Below are 16,869 nucleotides of genomic sequence, written 5' to 3' on the forward strand. Positions count from 1 at the left end.
GGATTGGAAGAAGTCTATTGGAATACAATCTGATCCTCTACCTTACCTTCCGGAGCATTCCTCACCTGCAGAAGACCTCACCTACTCTAAATTTGTAGATAAGTTTTCCCCAGCCCTGGGTATTAAAATCCATAAGGACAAGGACCTCCAAATGGTGGTACTTGGTTTACTCAAGATTTCTTGACACACCAGCTGAATCTACGGCCTTACCAATTCATGACATTCTGAAGACATTGCTCATGAGTTTGTGGGAAATTCCCCTCTTGAGTCCTCCCACTCTAGAAAACTAGACCTTAAATTCAGAATACAACTGTCTCCAGGGTTTGGCATAGTCCACCTACTGCACCAGTCAGTTGTTGTGAAGTCTGCTATGAAAAAGGCAAAGAAACACATACTTAATCTTAATTCCCTACTGGGTAAAGATAATAAACTATTCAACTTCAGAAAACAGACATTCCAGACTGCAGTGCTGCATGCCTGTATTGCTGTTCACCAAATCTTTTATGGTTCAATTCCATAGCTGAAGCTGTATTTACCTTTATATGACCAGAATACATTTCCAGAACCATTCTGGGATGCACATCTCCATTTGGTAAATGAATCCTTTGATACTGCTGCAAGAACTTCTGCGGTTTCCATTAGAGCCACACATGTATGGTCATGGCTGCGAGTCAGTTCTATCCAGGAGGATATCCACAAAAGATTAGCAGATTTCCCATGCCTTGGAGATGACCTCTTTGAAGAGAAGTTCTGTAAAACAGTCTTGTAAATAAAAGATCATAATGTAACAGTTCAATCTGCTTCTTGAACAGCCTGTTCAGTCATGATGTACCTACCACCCCTAAAAGAGACAGTATTTTCACAGACTGCCTTTTCAGCCTTATCAACAGTACTGACCCCATATCTTCTGCAGCAGCATCAACAACTTCCAGCTAGGTCCAAAAGGAATGCTGTTGTGCAAAAAAAAAAAAAAAAAAAACTACCCAGCAGACCAAGCCTAAATAAGGGCATAGTTTTTTGATCCCATTCCTTCTGGTAGTGGGACAAATCCAACATTTCCTTGACAAGTAGTCAGATAACCCAGGAGTTTTGGGTCCTCAGTATTGTGCAGCATGGGTACCAGTTGCATTTTTCCCGACTCTCATCCCTTTCTCATTGCTCACCCCCTTGATCGGATTCCTCTCATCTGTTGCAGATCTTGCAAAAAGTACAATCTCTTCTTAGCCACCAGGAAATGGAGATCCTCCCTGCTTTGCAACACCAGCAGGGTTTCTACTCAAGATACTTCCTTATTCCCAAGAAATTGGGAGGATTACATCCAGTCCTGGACTTGAGGCCTCTCAACAAACATATCCTTTGAGAGAAATTCAAAATGAGCTCCTTCAGCATAATCCTCCCATTCATTCAGCAAAGCAAATGGATGTGCACTCTGGGTTTCAAGGATGCCTATATTCATATTCCAGTTCACTTGGCCCATTATCACTACCTACTATTTTAAGTGTATTCATCCCACTACCAATGCAAAGATCCTTTTGTTTGGCCTCTCTTCTGCATCATGAGTATCTCGCTGTACTTGCAGCGCACCATTATCAGGGAATACAAGTATTCTCATACCTATATGACTGGTTGGTAACAGCAAATTCTCAAGAATCAGTTCTCGACCCTCTAACCTACAACCATAACTCTGCTTCAAAGCTTTGGGTTCCTCATCAACTTTGAGAAATCCCAGCTGCAACTCACTCAGACCCTACAGTTCATTGGTGCGACTATAGATTCTTTGAATCAGAGGGCTTTCTTGCCTAGTTATCAGAGATCCACCATGCTCTCCCTCATCCGCTTTCCAATCTGCAATCCAAAACCAGGAAACTCCTAATTTTACTAGGGCATATAGCTGCAGCCATCCACATCATACTATTAACAGTGGGGTCAGCTCACTCAACCCCTCTGAGTAGTATGTTGCTCCATTAATGATGACAAAATTCCATTGGTGGTTACAACCTCGTGCTTCAGGATGGAGCCCCCTCAATTTACATAGACACCAGTTTGTCCTTATGATAGATGCTTCCACCCAAGGCTGGTGAGCACATGTGGAATCCCTCCATTGCTAGGGACTTTGGTCACCTCAGGAATCCTTCAATCAAATCAATCTTAGTAAAGCTCCGAGCAATATGGCTCCCTCCCCCTCATCACATTAACCCATCTCTTCCAAAACAGCAGCATCCTGATTCAGACAGACAATCAAGTTGCGATGTTCTGTATCAACAAACAGGGAGGAACAGGATCATGACTTCTCTGCTGAGAAGCCCTTAAAATCTGGAACTGGGCAGAACTCAATCATGCAACTCCTACCAGTGATTTATCTGCCAAGTGTCTGACATCGTGAATCATCTCAGTGTTTTGACCACATGAGTGATATCTGCAGCAATCAGCAAACAAATTGTTCAACTTATGGGCTCTACCAACAATGGATCATTTTGCATCATAGCTAAACTCAAAACTAAATCAATTTTGCTCCATTCTTGCAAGCGACCTCAGACAGGATGTTGCTTTCTTCATTGACGCCAAAGCCTCATCAATGCTTTTCCACAAATACCTCTCATTTCCAAAATAGTGCAGAAACTTCTTCAGGATCGAGCCTGCTTGATCCTTATAGCACCATCATGGCCCAGGCAAGTTTGGTATGCATATTAGATTTTCCACCAGTCCTCCTATATTGTTGGAATTGGACCCTATTTTCCTTACTCAAAACAATGAAACTTTTTCATCCTAGTCTCACAGAATCGATGTTGAGTGTGCAGTGATTGCGAATCTTCAATTGCCATCAGAGATTGAAGACTTCCTAGTATCCTCATGGAAGCCTTGGACCAAGAAAAATTATGCCTTTTTAAATAGAAAAGATTTTCCATTAGGTGTCAATAGAATGCTTCTGATCCTTTTTTCTTGTGAGCCTCCACAACTATTGCAATACTTGCTCTGACTCATTTGGGACTCACCACTTAGAGTCCATCTGAGTACAGTTGCAACTTGTGATCCACACCTTTGGATCACAAGCCCATTTCCATGCATCCACTTGCATCTTGTTTCATGCAAGACCTCTGGTGCATCAAACAACTGGTTCAGAAACCCCCTGTTCCATGGGACCCAAATGTCTTTTTTTTTTTGAGCCTCTGGAAACTGTTCCTTTGAAGTTCTTGACTTGGAAAGTATTTCCTCATTGCAATCATCTCAGAGAGAAGGGTTAATGAACTTCAAACTTTCATCCACTATACCCCATATCTACAGTTCTATCACAGCCACATAGTCCTCCAAACTCAACTCAAGTTTCTACTGAAAGTAGTCTCAGCTTTCCAGATAAATCAGTTCTTCTCAAGGCCCCATACGCATGATGGGGAGAAAGCCCTCCATACACTAGACTGCAAACAAGCCTTGACATATTACAAACGGCGCACTCAGCTTCATCGTAGGTCAAACCAGCTCTTCTACTCCTACGATCCTAACAGTCTTGGATTTGAAGTTGCAAAGAGAAATGTATCCAGTTGGACAGCAGATTGCATTCATTACTGCTATGTCTTATTAAAAAATATTTATAAACCGCATAATGGCAGAACCTGTTCTAAGTGGTGTATAATATTACATAAACAAAAATATAAATTACAAACATCATTCAATTTAAAATATACCATTACAAATATAAAAAAATCAAAGTTTTGGCACAGACTTTAAAATAAAGAGGTTAAATTGCAGCTCATTTGCATAGGCCTTCCAAAATGCTGCTTTTAGCTGTTTCAGAAACATTTTATCAGAGCGAAAGTGAAGTTGGGAGGCCAATAAACAACGCGTTCCATAATCAACAGCAGCACATAAGAGAGACACCTGAATTACATTTCTAAAATCACTATGTGGTAGCCAAGTATAAGTATCACAAAAGCTGTAGCTTATAAAATCCATTGCATAAAAGAAAATGAATATGAGCCACACAAATCGCAGAAGAATTAAACTGAAATCCAAGATTATTACAGACTGTATAAGAGAACCTTCAGTTTCAATTCCAGGTCAATTATCTAGATGAATACTATGGGAAAGTCACATGACTTCAATTTTTTAATATTCAGCACTAATTGATTACATGACATCTAATATAAAATTGTAGATCAGAGTGAACGGGAATCTAGTCAGCATATTTTTAAAAAGAATACTGCTCTAGAATTTGAGACAATGGATTTCGGCTTACAGATTATCAAGGCTTACGAAGTATGAGCCATTGCTTCTTCTATTGCCCACCTCCAAGAGATTTCTATTGAAGATAGTAGAGCTATTGTAGTAGTGAAGAGTGAGCCTACAAGCTCACTCTTCACTACTACAAGAGCTCCACCCTGAAAGCAAAAAGGGACTTCTATACTCATAAAATCCATGACCTCATCTTTGACGCTAAAGCCCTTTTTTCATACGTATCTAATTTAACACAAATCAACACTCCTGACATTCCACTCAACCAAGCTCAATCTAAAGCAGTTGAGTTTTGTTACAAATCAGTAAAATTTCTGTTTTGGAATGGTTTAGGGATAAGAACATCTGAGTGAGTAATTGTTGAATTGAGTTGAAATATATATTCCAGAGTTTGTGTTTTCAATAGGTCCTACTATAGGAAGTAAGATTTGCACATTGTCTGCATAAATAAAATGTGTAAGTCCTAAGCCGGCCAAAATTTAACAGAGCGGGGACATATAAATATTAAAAAGTCGGAGATAAGGACGGCCCCAAAATTATTAGTAACACCCAATAGATTGAAACAAGGACACAAAGCAGTAGCAGCCTTTGCAGGACTGAGTCCTTTCCAATAGCAAAAATAATTAATATATCACTAAATGAAGGATGTTACCCACAAATACTCAAATTGTTATGAACGCTCCTGCCCGCGGGTTCCCATGCGAACAGGCTCACTCACCATGCTGTTCTTGTTTCTTCGCCGACGCGACAGGATGCCGCCGTCTGCCTGCCCACGCAGCCCGGAGACCGCCTTGGATTCTCCTCTGCTCCGCAGTCAGAGCCGCGGCCTTTCGGCATCTCCCACGGGGCTGGGGACCGCCCCCGATGTTGCCTCCATCTTCGCGGCGCTAGGCCGCAAGCCCTGGTGCCATCCGGCGGCTGGAGCCGCCCCCAGGGTTCCCCGCAGCGGCTGGAGCCGCTGCCGACATCAGGGCCTGCTCCTCAGGCCTTGCCCTGCTTCTTTTGCATCTGCCGCGATTACGTCGGTGCAGGCCGCTGTCCGCAGTCCTGCACAGCTTCCTGCTCCCTCCTTAGGCGCCGGCGCGTGCCTCTCTTCAGAATTTAAAGGGCTAGGCACAGGAAGTGTGCTGGCCCCACCTTCTATAGGACTTCCTGCTTCAGCCCTATAAAGGGCTGCTCCGTCAATCTGTTCTTGGCCTTGCTTCGAGGTGACTTCGCTCTGGAGGCTCCTGCCTGCCAGAGCCTTTGTAAGGTCTTCTAGTCTTCAAGGAGCTCCTCGTCTCGTCCATTTGTATCATGTCAAGTCTTCGTGCTTGAGGTCCTCGTCCTGGTGTTCCTGCCTTCCTGAATGTTCGTTCCTGTGTCTTCGTCTGGTGCTCCTGAGCCTTCTGGTCCTGTGGGCCGGACTCCCTCGGATGACGTCTTTCCCAGGTTGGAGTGGCCTGCAGGTGGACTGGTGTCCTGCGCTCTTGAGCCGTCATGTCGTGGATCTTTCCTGTGCCGTCCCATTCTACTCGTGGTCCGTGACCAGCCTGCAAGGGCTGTGTAGGGCGCGCAGTGGGACAGGGTGGTCCGCGACTCAGTCCCGCGAGTGGCCTGAGGAGGGCGCTCTGAGAGACAGTGCCAATGTCCGCCTTCCCTACTTCTCGTCTCGTCTGGATTCCAAGTTCCTTGTTATGTCTGCACTTCAGCGTCATGTCTCTGTCGTTGCATCGACCACTGGTCCAGGATGCTGTCGCATCGACCACTGGTCCATAATGTGTCTTCGCATCAGCCTTGGTGTCAAGTCTTCGTCTGCGATGCCGTTGCATCGATCCTGGTGTCACGTCTTCAACCCAAGTCTTCGTGCCATGTGATGCCATCACATCAACCCAAGTCTTCGTGCCATGTGATGCCGTTGCATCAATCTTCATAGTCTTGTATTCGTGTCAAGGTCCGTCTGCCCTCAACCTCAGGCCAGGCCTGCTGCTCCATGCTGCTCGCAGCAGGTCCGAAAGGGTTCGGAATGGTCGGAGGACCATTCACCTTCCAACATCCTCGGATGTTGGCCTTGGGAGCTTGCCGGCCTGGCAGAGGGTCAGACCGTCAGCCACCGTCAACCCTTGGCTCGGCCCTGAAGGTCTGGGTCGGGCTGAGGCCCAAGGGCACACTAAACACCCCGTTCTCAACAGAATGCAAGGCCTTTCGAGGCCGCACACAACACAAATATGCAATAATTAAACCGATTTTGAAAAAAAACATCACTGGACACTACATTGCTTAACAATTACCGACCGATATCAGATTTATCATTCCTAGCAAAGCTAATAGAAAAAGTAGTACAGAAACAACTGACAGAACACCTTGAAAATAATATTTTATATCCATCACAATTCGGCTTTAGAAAGCATAGCACCAAAACATTACTACTTGCTCTCATTGATACCATCCTTAGAGGATTTGATAGTGAACCATACAATTCTTTTAGACAGACTAACAGAAATTGGACTGACAGACAGTGCAATCAAATGGTTTTCTTCATATCTCAGAAACCACTTTTCCAAGTAAAAATTAAAAATATGATTTCTGATAAAATAGAGCTTGATACAGGAGTTCCACAAGGGTCCTCATTGTTGGCCACACTGTTTAATATTTATATAATTCTGATCTGTCATTTTTTAACTGGACTTGGCATTACACACTATATATACGCGGATGATATACAATTTTAATTCTGATCAATAACTCACTTGACACAACCTATAAACTGACTGCTATGTATCTGTCAATGATAAAACAATTAACAAATTCTGAATGTTGACAAATCAGAAATCATACTGTTGGCTAGGAGGTCTAACCAAAACTTATACTTAGTTCTTCGTAGTTATGTTCTACGTAAACGATATGATATTCCCAACGAATGTCGGTCTAGAAAAACTTTAAATACTTGAAGATCAAAAGTCTAATTTTGAAATAGTTAACTTCCAAGTCTCGTGCATTGTTATCATTGACTCCGAACTTCATTTCAGAAAACATATTGCCAATAAGTTAAAAGATGAATTATAATAAACTCCATACACTTAAATGTTTAAAACCTTTACTAAATAAAAACTTTAGAACAGTGCTCCAAACTTTACTGTTTTCCAGCACTGATTACTGCAATGCACTACTACTAGGTCTCCCACAGTCAACAATTCGTCCATTACAAGACCTACAAAATGCAGCAGCAAGGATCTTAACAAATACAAAAAAATACGATCAAATCAACACCTGTGCTAATCTCATTACACTGGTTACCGATAAATTTTCGCATAGAATATAAATCTCTGTATTATACATAAAATAATGAACGGAGAAGAAACAGGCTGGCTTAATGCAACCATCAGACTACATACACCACACAGGAACCTAAGATCCGCTAACAAAGGCCTTTTAACCATCCCAACAATACAGTCGGCACATCTAACGCAGGTTAGAAACAGAGCCATATCCCTTGCAGGCCCAAAAATCTGGAATGCCCTACCAACTGAAGACTGCAGCAGAACCTAAGAACATTAAAAAAAAAAAAACTGAAAACTTGGCTGTTTCACAGAGTCTATGATGTGCAGGACCAGGAAAAAAGTCAGTAATAAGCCAAGAATCTTTGTATGAATTTTGTTTTTATTTTTTCTTGTTTTCTATTTTTTTAGCTTACTGTATTCTTAATTTTATGCTTAATTGTATTATGGATTATTTTGTACTGTATCATTTTTAAGTTTATTTTATTTGTTCACGTAAACCGTTGTGGTGGTACTCTCCAAACGACGGTATATAAAAATCTATAAATAAATAGTGTTGGGATAAGTGATAAAAAGCGAGTAGTTAGAGGGTCATGAAATAACTCAAGCTGGTAACCTTGAGACAGGAAATTTGAAACATTCTCCGTGTTTTAGCAGGCAGTCACCCACTTTCATAGTTGTATATCATTTACTATATTATTGGTGTCACCTATGCACTTTCTCCTTCAATCTAAGGTCTCTGAGCAGTGTAACCTCATTAAGCGATTTTAGGCTATTGAAGATTGTGTGCTTCCTTCTCATTTCATTGCTTGATTTAGTTCTATTCTTGTTTTGTCAAGAGGTATCAAAATACCTGAGAGCTTGAGCAGAGGGTAACATTTTTTTATTTCTGTGCTTCAAGTTTTAATACCTCTTTCAAAGTTCTATCACAGTCATGCAGGAACAATATATGGTGGCCAACTATATGACCATTTCATTACTATAGTTAGCAATGTGTATCTACAACCAGAAAAATCACTGTGGAAAGCTGTAATGAAAAACTAGAGCAAAAGATTTAATGCTGCCTTAAATGATTCCTGTAAATATGGTTCCAAAAGCGAGTTAAAATGTGTGGTGGTGGTGGTCTGTTAAATGATTTACCTGGGATTTTGTTGCTGTTTGTGCTTATTTTGATTTGGAAGGAGGAGGATGTTGAGTTCTAGAATAATGCCTGTGGATTAAACATCTGTATTGCACATAAATAATCCGGCAGCACTCCAGGGACCTAAAGTAAAATTGCAATTAATTTCTTTGATTTTTTTTTGTTTCCAACATGAACAGATCAGACTCCAACACCAACCCGTTTTTTGAAGAACTGCGAGGAAGTGGGGCTGTTCAACGAGATTGCCAGTTCTTTTGAGCAAGAGTTTAAGAAGGTCTCAGAGGATGAAGAGGAGAAAAAGGCAAGAGGCAAAGGGGCCCCTGTGCTAATAGGGCAGTTTCTTATGCTGACCAGTTCTCTTTGGGTAAGGCAGGGTTAAGGAGAGGGTCAGTGTAGGGGTGCTCCAGTGTCCTTAAGGTTTTGGAGATCTTCTGACTCCTATTGCACAGTAACTTCATTACTTCAGTTTCGTTCGTGCTTATATGGCGATTTTATGTAATCCAGTCTGTTCATATGTTTGTATTCATTATATTTCCATCTTTGCAACTGTCACTCACAGCTATTCTTTTTGGCTCTGTGCATTTTGCAGATCAAATGTCTCCATCTCAGCAATGTCCAGTGCAGTCATAACTTACTTTGATTTTATGAAAATATTTCCTTTTCTAATGCTTCACTCATTTTCATTTCAAAACATTTTGGGGTTTGTCGTTCATTAGGAAAGGTTGCATTATCAGGCCCATAACACTATATATTGAAAAATGGAAGCAGTATTGAAACTGTCCATGGAGTCATCTCTTCTGTTCACTTTTAGATTGGCCTTCATGATTCTCAATCTTGCAAAACAGTCTCCCAGCCTAATAATCTCTCATGACAACCATTTGTTCTTGTGAGTGTTCAGAACCTAATTCCAGACTCTGAACCATTCCAGTAAAGTGTGATGAAGTTTTTATTTTTATTATAACTGTCCCAAAAGTGGGCTGGCTTTATGCTACTCCCCAGGTACTTGTGGTCCCTGTATGTATTCTTCTCCAAAAAAGGTTCTGACTTCCATGCAGTCTAGCTTCTTATGAAACCAAATTCATTCTCCGAATGGCATTCCTTACAAGTGAGTGACGACATCCAATGTAGCCCAATCTGGAATTTGTATATCAACTTTTACAACTAATTCTGCCTTGCTGGGCATTCCATTATGCCATGCATCCACACAGGGACACTTTCAGTTTCTTCTATAGAGCCCATCGATTGTGGTTCCTCACTCTCCTGCTTCAGCTGTTTTTTCTTTTCAGCACAAATCAGGATTTATTTGTCACAGGGCCCCACAGTCTTTTTCTACCCCTTCTAGAGGCCAGTGCAGTAAGTTGCATTCAGCAGAGCACACATTTTTACTCTTTTGTATGCACATGTTTTGTGCACAAATGTTACCTCCTGATGCAGCAAAGAGTTTTATGCACAAAAAATGTACGTGTAAAATTGTGCGTCTTGCTTAGCACCCTCACATGGAAATCCCAAGCAGATGAAGGCATTAACTATTCTCTCCCCCTCCCCCCCCCCATGCAGAGAAGTGACCTGGCTTAATTCAGGTTTTCTTAGTGCTGGAAAATTTTTTTCATAAAGATTTAGTTTTCATTAACAATCAGGCCGATACAGTACAGTGCGTTCCGATGGAGCGCACTATTAGCCTGCTCTTGGACGCGCGTTTTCCCTTACCCCTTATTCAGTAAGGGGAGGAAAACGCACGTCCAACCCGTGGAACCTAATAGGTCCCTCAACATGCAAATGCATGTTGATGGCCCTATTAGGTATGCGCACGGGATACAGAAAGTAAAATGTGCAGCCAAGCCGCACATTTTACTTTCAGAAATTAGCGCCGGGAAAGTGCACAGAAAAGCAGTAAAAACTGCTTTTCTGTGCACCCTCCGACTTAATATCATAGCGATATTAAGTTGGAGGTCCCGAAAAGTAAAAAAAAAAAAGTAAAAAAAAAAATAATAATTTTGAATTCGGCCCGCGGCTGTCGGGCCGAAAACCGGACGCTCAATTTTGCCGGCGTCCGGTTTCCGAGCCTGTGGCTGTCAGCGGGCTCGAGAACCGACGCCGGCAAAATTGAGCGTCTGCTGTCAAACCCGCTGACAGCCGCCACTCCTGTCAAAAAGGAGGCGCTAGGGACACACTAGTGTCCCTAGTGCCTCCTTTTCCCCGTTTTTACTGCGTCATCTAATTTAAATACAGAATCGCGCGCACTGGCAAAAGGCCGGTGTGCGCGCAGGGAGAGTGGACGTTCGTCCGCTCTCCCCCGGATTTTACTGTATAGGCCCGAATGTAATACAATGATAAACCATCCTGGTCAGAGGTAAAGTTTCCAGCACTTGTTTTTCTATGGGCAAAAGCTGAAATTTAACACCGGGACCTATAATTGTGATTTATGCCCAGAAAACATACTTTGCACGTACATTTTAACTTGGGTTTGTGTGCAGTTGTCTATTCAGCTTGCTTTTAACTCACAATCCATTAGCATACCATTAGCTTACTTCATAGGGAATGAGAAAAATTTGTAACCTGTACACTGAATTTCAGCACAGTTTTAACTCGCACGTTGTTGCATTGGGCCCCTAGTGTCTTAAGTAAGTTTTTCGAAAGTTTCCTTTCTTTACCTCATACCTGACTGGTGTATCAACCACACGCAGTCATCGAGTCGTTCAATTTCACTTCTTGTTTTTCATCTGGTCATGGATAAGCAAGCCAGCAGCTGCAAATGATGCTTCCCATTTGAGAGAGTTATGTCTGTCATAGATCCCTCTTGATAGATGTATCTTATGCCAGGGAGCATCATATGACATCCAAGGTGTGGGTGCATGATCATGACTCCAAAGGGATACCTGTACTGTGTGGAATAGTTGAGAGAGCACTTTGGGCACTGAGAGGCAGACCGACCCAACAGCATCATTGACATCGACATTGATGGATCCTGGAGCTGCACCAGACCCTGGCAATGCATTGACATTGAGGGGGCATCATAGTCCTTCAACATCGAAAATCAGGAAGGACAAAGAAGATGGGCCATTGCCTGCCTTCTCCCACCTGAAAAAGCTGACTGGTTCCACTTCTTTGTTTCTGGAATTAAGCAAAGGCGAAGAAGCATAAGCATCTGTCTCAATCAGTGAACAATTTCAGGAGTGGGCTGCAGCTGTAAATCCCCTGAAGTGATCTTACAGAGGAGAGTTCATCCTCAATGCAGTCCCATGAACTGCATCAGTCACCAAGGGTTCATTTGTCAGCCATCAGTACACTTCTGGTTTCCTAGGAAGATGTGGCCATTCTTCCTGCCTCCTAGTTGATGTTGGCATTGATGATCTTTGAAGAGGAGCTGGACAAAGGTTCAGCAGGCCTTGGAAAAGGCAATGCAAAGCCTTAGTCCTTGGGCATTGAGGTCTAGCTGCTGCTCATATCCTTGCAGCTGCCCTACAGTCTTGCACAAATGCCAATGCCAGTTCCCAGAGGGGAATTGGTGTTGATGGTGACTGCCCCGATGGTAATCTCTAGAAGAAAGCTTCCCCAAGATGCAGGCATTTGTGGGGTTCCATGCCCTAACAGACAAATGCTCCCCTTTCTGAATCCTTGTTTGTGAGATGGGCATTATCTGGGTCTTCACTAGCATTACCAGTCGGGTTCTGACTTGAAGTATTCCTGGGGGTATGTCTACAAATCTGGAGATGTCTCTGAAATATAGGAATCAACATATCTTCTCTGTGATCCCTCTCCTTCACCAGAGAGAAGGAAATCTTCTCTGGAAGACCTCTTATTCTCTGAATAAATCTGGCAAATGGCAGAGGCCATTCCCTTTCTTTCATTGAAGAATGAGACCAGAAATAAGATGCTGGGAATCCTCCAGTTTGTGATGCCTCTTAAGGATTTTGCAGCAGTCCCAGTTCATGAGATCCTTCAGAAGGTAAGGGTGAGGATGTAGGAGAACTCTGTGGAGCCTGTAAAAAAAACAAAAAACAGATGTGATTTTATCTCATCCAGACTGTTCCTGGATTTGAAGAGGCAGCTACCACAACAATCTATGTTGATTGAATGCATTCGAGTTGGCCAAGAATTAGAACCTATTTTTTGGTGCTCCCAAGACGCAAGGTTCCAGAACCCTTGTATACTCTTAGGAGGAAGGTCTTTCGAGGAGGAGGTGGCTGAGCAGCTTCCTCAGAAGCAGCATGATGACCTTCAGTCACTCTTAGAGAATGAAATAGTGTGGAAAAACACTAGCACATATCTGTGAAAACTCTGCAACACTTCAGCAGCTCACCAAATCATGGAGCCGAAGAGACATTATCTTCTGGCCCCTTGTGCCTGCTCAAAGCAGCAGAGGACCCCTAAACCACAGCTGGCACCCCATTCAGAAACTAGGATGGGATTTTGACTGGATCCTGGAGAGCATAGCCTGTATTCATAAACCCATGTCAGAGGACCTTCCTGTTGGAGGCAGGCTGAAATTTTATGTAAACTGTTAGCACAGTGTAACTTCGAATATGTGGATCCTCACCATCATAAGAAAAGAGTACATATTACATCTATTGAGTGCCCCTCCAAATCGACCTCTGGACCCTGTTTGGGATATTTTCCACATCAGGAATTACTTCAGAGTAGCTCCCTCCCTCTTAAGAGACCAACACAATCAAGCCCATTCTTTCAGGGGGAAAAGGGCAGGAATCTACTCCAAGTACATCATGATTCAAAAAAAAACAAAACAAAAAAACCCCAAAAACAGGGGGGCTCTGTCCCATCCTAAGACCTAAGGGCCTTGAACAAGTTTCTGAAAAGAGAAGTTCAAGATGGTTTCCTTGAGCACCTAATTCCCTTTTTACAAAAAGGGGACTGGCTATGCTCTTGATCTCAAGGATGCTTATACCCACATAGAGAGACTTCCATGTTACAGGAAATCAGGTTTGAAGTAGGGGATCACCACCTTGCAGTATTGTGTGCTGACGTTTGGCCTAACATCCGCCCCTCGTTTCTTTACCAGATGTCTTACCGTGGTGATGGTCCGTCTTCTCATACTGGGAGTGCATGTGTTCCCCCTACTTGGATGATAGGCTGGTTAAGAGCACATCGCAGGTGGGGACCATGGAATCAATGTGCTAAATCATCCAGGTGGTGGAGTTCCTAGGATTTATCAACTATGCCAAGTCCCTCTTGTGCCTGTCATCTCAATTGAAGTTTATCAAAGCTCTGCTAAATATGACTCTGGCAAGAGCCGTCCTTCCACACCACAGGGCTAGCATGTTGATATCCATGGTAGAAAGGATCCAGGTGAGTGATCAAGGCATAGGTTGAGGTTGTTGGACCTTATAGCACAGTCCATGTAACTCCCTTGGCACATCTGCATATGAGGAGAGCCCAGTGGACCCTTGGATCACAGTGGCTTCAGGCCACTTAGTAACTTCAGAACTATCACACAGCCGCTCAGGGATTCCCTGTCCTGGTCGCGAGACCATTTCAATCTGACCAAAGGTATACCTTTCCAAATTCCTCTAGACCAAATTGTCCTGACCATGAATGTGTGTAACCTATGATGAGTGGGCCTGAACAGAAACCCAACATGGAGAAGGAAATCCCCAGAATCCTCTGCTTTTCTTTAGCCTGCCTGGGGTGAATGAACTCTAAGTGACTTTCTGAGCATGACTTGCAGAATTTCCCTAGATATCTATAAAGGCAGGCAAGCTGGCACCAGAAAGGTGAGGCCTATTCATTGGGTCATGAAGAAGAAACCAACGGCGGGAGCTTCAGGCACTATTCTCAGCAGTTTTTATCAACACAGCCACAGATGTGTTAATTATCTTGACCAGTAAGATTTTAACAGAACAAAGGACTATCTCGAGAGTGAGGGCAAATGGGCCACGCCTGGGAAAACTAATCATGGCAGTTCAGAGATAGTCACATCATGCTGTTGACATGACAACCTATGTAAATGATTCTTTGGGCAGTCACGCAAGTCTAGATGCTTCTACAATATTGTATGTTATCTATAAAAGAAGGATCACTTCCTGTATATGATGAGATGCTGGTGGACAGGTTGTCAGAGGCATGGCATCAGAATCGCCCAAGATTCTGATGCCATGTTTTATTGTTCAATAAAAGATTGTTTTACACTGAAAATCTAAGTGTTCTTGTCTCCCTGGCCATAAGCATCATAAAAAATGGCATGGCGCTTAACACCTGGGGTGGAGAACTCATGTAGAGGGGGCTCTGCAATCAAGGTCTTTGATCTGCTGATGCAAAGCTTCATTAGATAAACTTCTTGGAGCTAAGGTGGTTTGGTATACTCTGAAGGCTTTCAGAGATCAGTTGGCCAACAGTCATCTTGATCCAGATAGACAATAAAGTTGTGATGTTTTACATTAAGCAGGGAGGAATGGGATTGTACCTTCCTATGTCACATTATCCAAATGTGGGACTGAGCCATCTTTCAGGGGATAGTCCTTAGAGCCACATATCTGAAGATGTAGAGAAGGTACAGGTGGGTAGATTGTCAGATTCTGGAACTTCAAAAGTGGTCCTTAGACTGGAGGTTGCAGAGGGATATTAAACCATATATTCCTTGAATGAAGCACACCTACAGTCCATCTGGTTGTGCCCCTTCAGAACAAAAATGTTTCTTCTGTTCCAGGAAAAGAGCACATGGCAAGGTTTTGCCCTCTAGTGGTATCTGAGGATACACATACAGCAGGCTCTTACACCAATAGTCACAAAGACACTATTGAAGCTAAAAGAAGACCAGGGTACCATGATTCTAATTTTCCCCTTTTAGCCAAGACTGGTTTGGTTCCCTGGAGGGAGATGTTCATCAAGGAACTAATCAAGCTGGGGAATTCTCCAGATCTTATCACTCTGGATCAAAGCAGGTTGCGCCGTTCTAACGTCTGGTCCCTGGCTCTCATTACCTGGATGACGAGAGGATGATTTTGCAGCCTTTGGATCTGTCAGAGGATGTGCCTTGTTTTCTCTTAGCTTCACAAGAAAGTCCTATGGTCTAAAATGGAAGAGGTTTGTCTTGTGAGCGAAAACCGTAGACTTCTCCTGCTGCACACAAAAACAAGTTATCAGGAGCAGTCTGGGGTTATGAGGACAATTTGTCATTAACTTATATGGTTAGATAATTGGAAGTCCACAATTATTAAAATCTGTGACTAAATTGCTCTCTCAGGAGTGACACACATAGGAGATGTGGCTGTAAGAACACACCTAGGTTTTCTCATGAACCACAGCTTCAGAGGCTGTTATTTAAGCGGTCGGCGTGGTATTGGAGGTGGAATAAAGTAGCACTCAAGTCTGAGTGTGCCTAGTTATTGTGTGCATTCAGAGTTGCCTGCCAAAAAACCAAATGTGAATTTATAGCAGCAAAGATTCAAAACTTGGCTCTTCTTACAAGCCTTCCCTGATCCATCAAACTTTCACTAGATAACTACTCAGCTTTTGAATATGGAACTTCGCCCCGCCAATATTCACCTCATTTACTAGTTTGGACATATCACAATGTACTTAATTTAATACTTTCTTAAGGCTTCTCTTTTTCCAGCTGAACCAGCTTCCAAGTTCAAGGTCCTTGTTATTATGTAACTTTTTGCTTCTCTGCTCTTGTCTCTTACCACAAAATTTGCTCCTTATGTTATGTTACGTTATACTGATCTACCCCTGTTCGATGTAAACCGACCTGATATGGTATTCAACCTTGAAGGTCGGTATAGAAAAATGTTAAATAAATAAATGTCTATAAATAAGCCTTTTGAGTTCTTTGTTGCAGTCCAATGGCTAACTAAATCAATTACTCACACAGAAAAAACTAAGTTGCAATCAAATAGACTATTTTCAGGAAAAGGTTGCCCAACTACAATCCCAGTTTACACCTGCATTGGAGCAAGACTTGTTTTGTACTGCCCATTGAGGGACAAAAGTGGACTGAATTTAGAGCTATATCTGGAAAAGAAATAATGGGGATAATTGGGAGATTGAAGTCCACACACTCTGTATTGGATCCATGTCCATTCTATCTGATAAAAGGAAAAGATATCACTCATACTCTTATAAAGCAAGTAGTGAATAAATCCTTTTAAGAAGGGTTGTACTAGACAATTTGAAGTTAGCAACTGTACGACCGGTCCAAAAAATCTAACCCTCCTGTTTGACCAGTAGTGAAACCTAAGGCCCATTTCCAAATTACCATCATTGGAAAAAGTCATGGAAAATGTGTCC

At 42.6% G+C, this 16,869-nt stretch overlaps 1 protein-coding gene across 17 annotated transcripts in view; it reads left to right on the top strand.

The window, feature by feature from the left end:
- The window catches only part of LOC115087704 (cyclic AMP-dependent transcription factor ATF-7), a 624,371-nt gene that overhangs the window by 254,304 nt on the left and 353,198 nt on the right, over positions 1-16,869 (top strand). For all 17 annotated transcript variants that reach the window (XR_003855588.1, XR_003855586.1, XR_003855591.1 and 14 more), the window contains one exon: positions 8,805-8,926. Coding sequence is in view for 2 of the 17 variants with exons in the window: in XM_029595199.1 (XP_029451059.1) it covers positions 8,805-8,926 (122 nt within the window). In the remaining 15 variants the exon portion in view is untranslated. The remainder of the gene's footprint in view (positions 1-8,804; positions 8,927-16,869) is intronic.

Source organism: Rhinatrema bivittatum, chromosome 3 (assembly GCF_901001135.1).
Source record: "Rhinatrema bivittatum chromosome 3, aRhiBiv1.1, whole genome shotgun sequence".
Lineage (NCBI taxonomy): Eukaryota > Metazoa > Chordata > Amphibia > Gymnophiona > Rhinatrematidae > Rhinatrema > Rhinatrema bivittatum.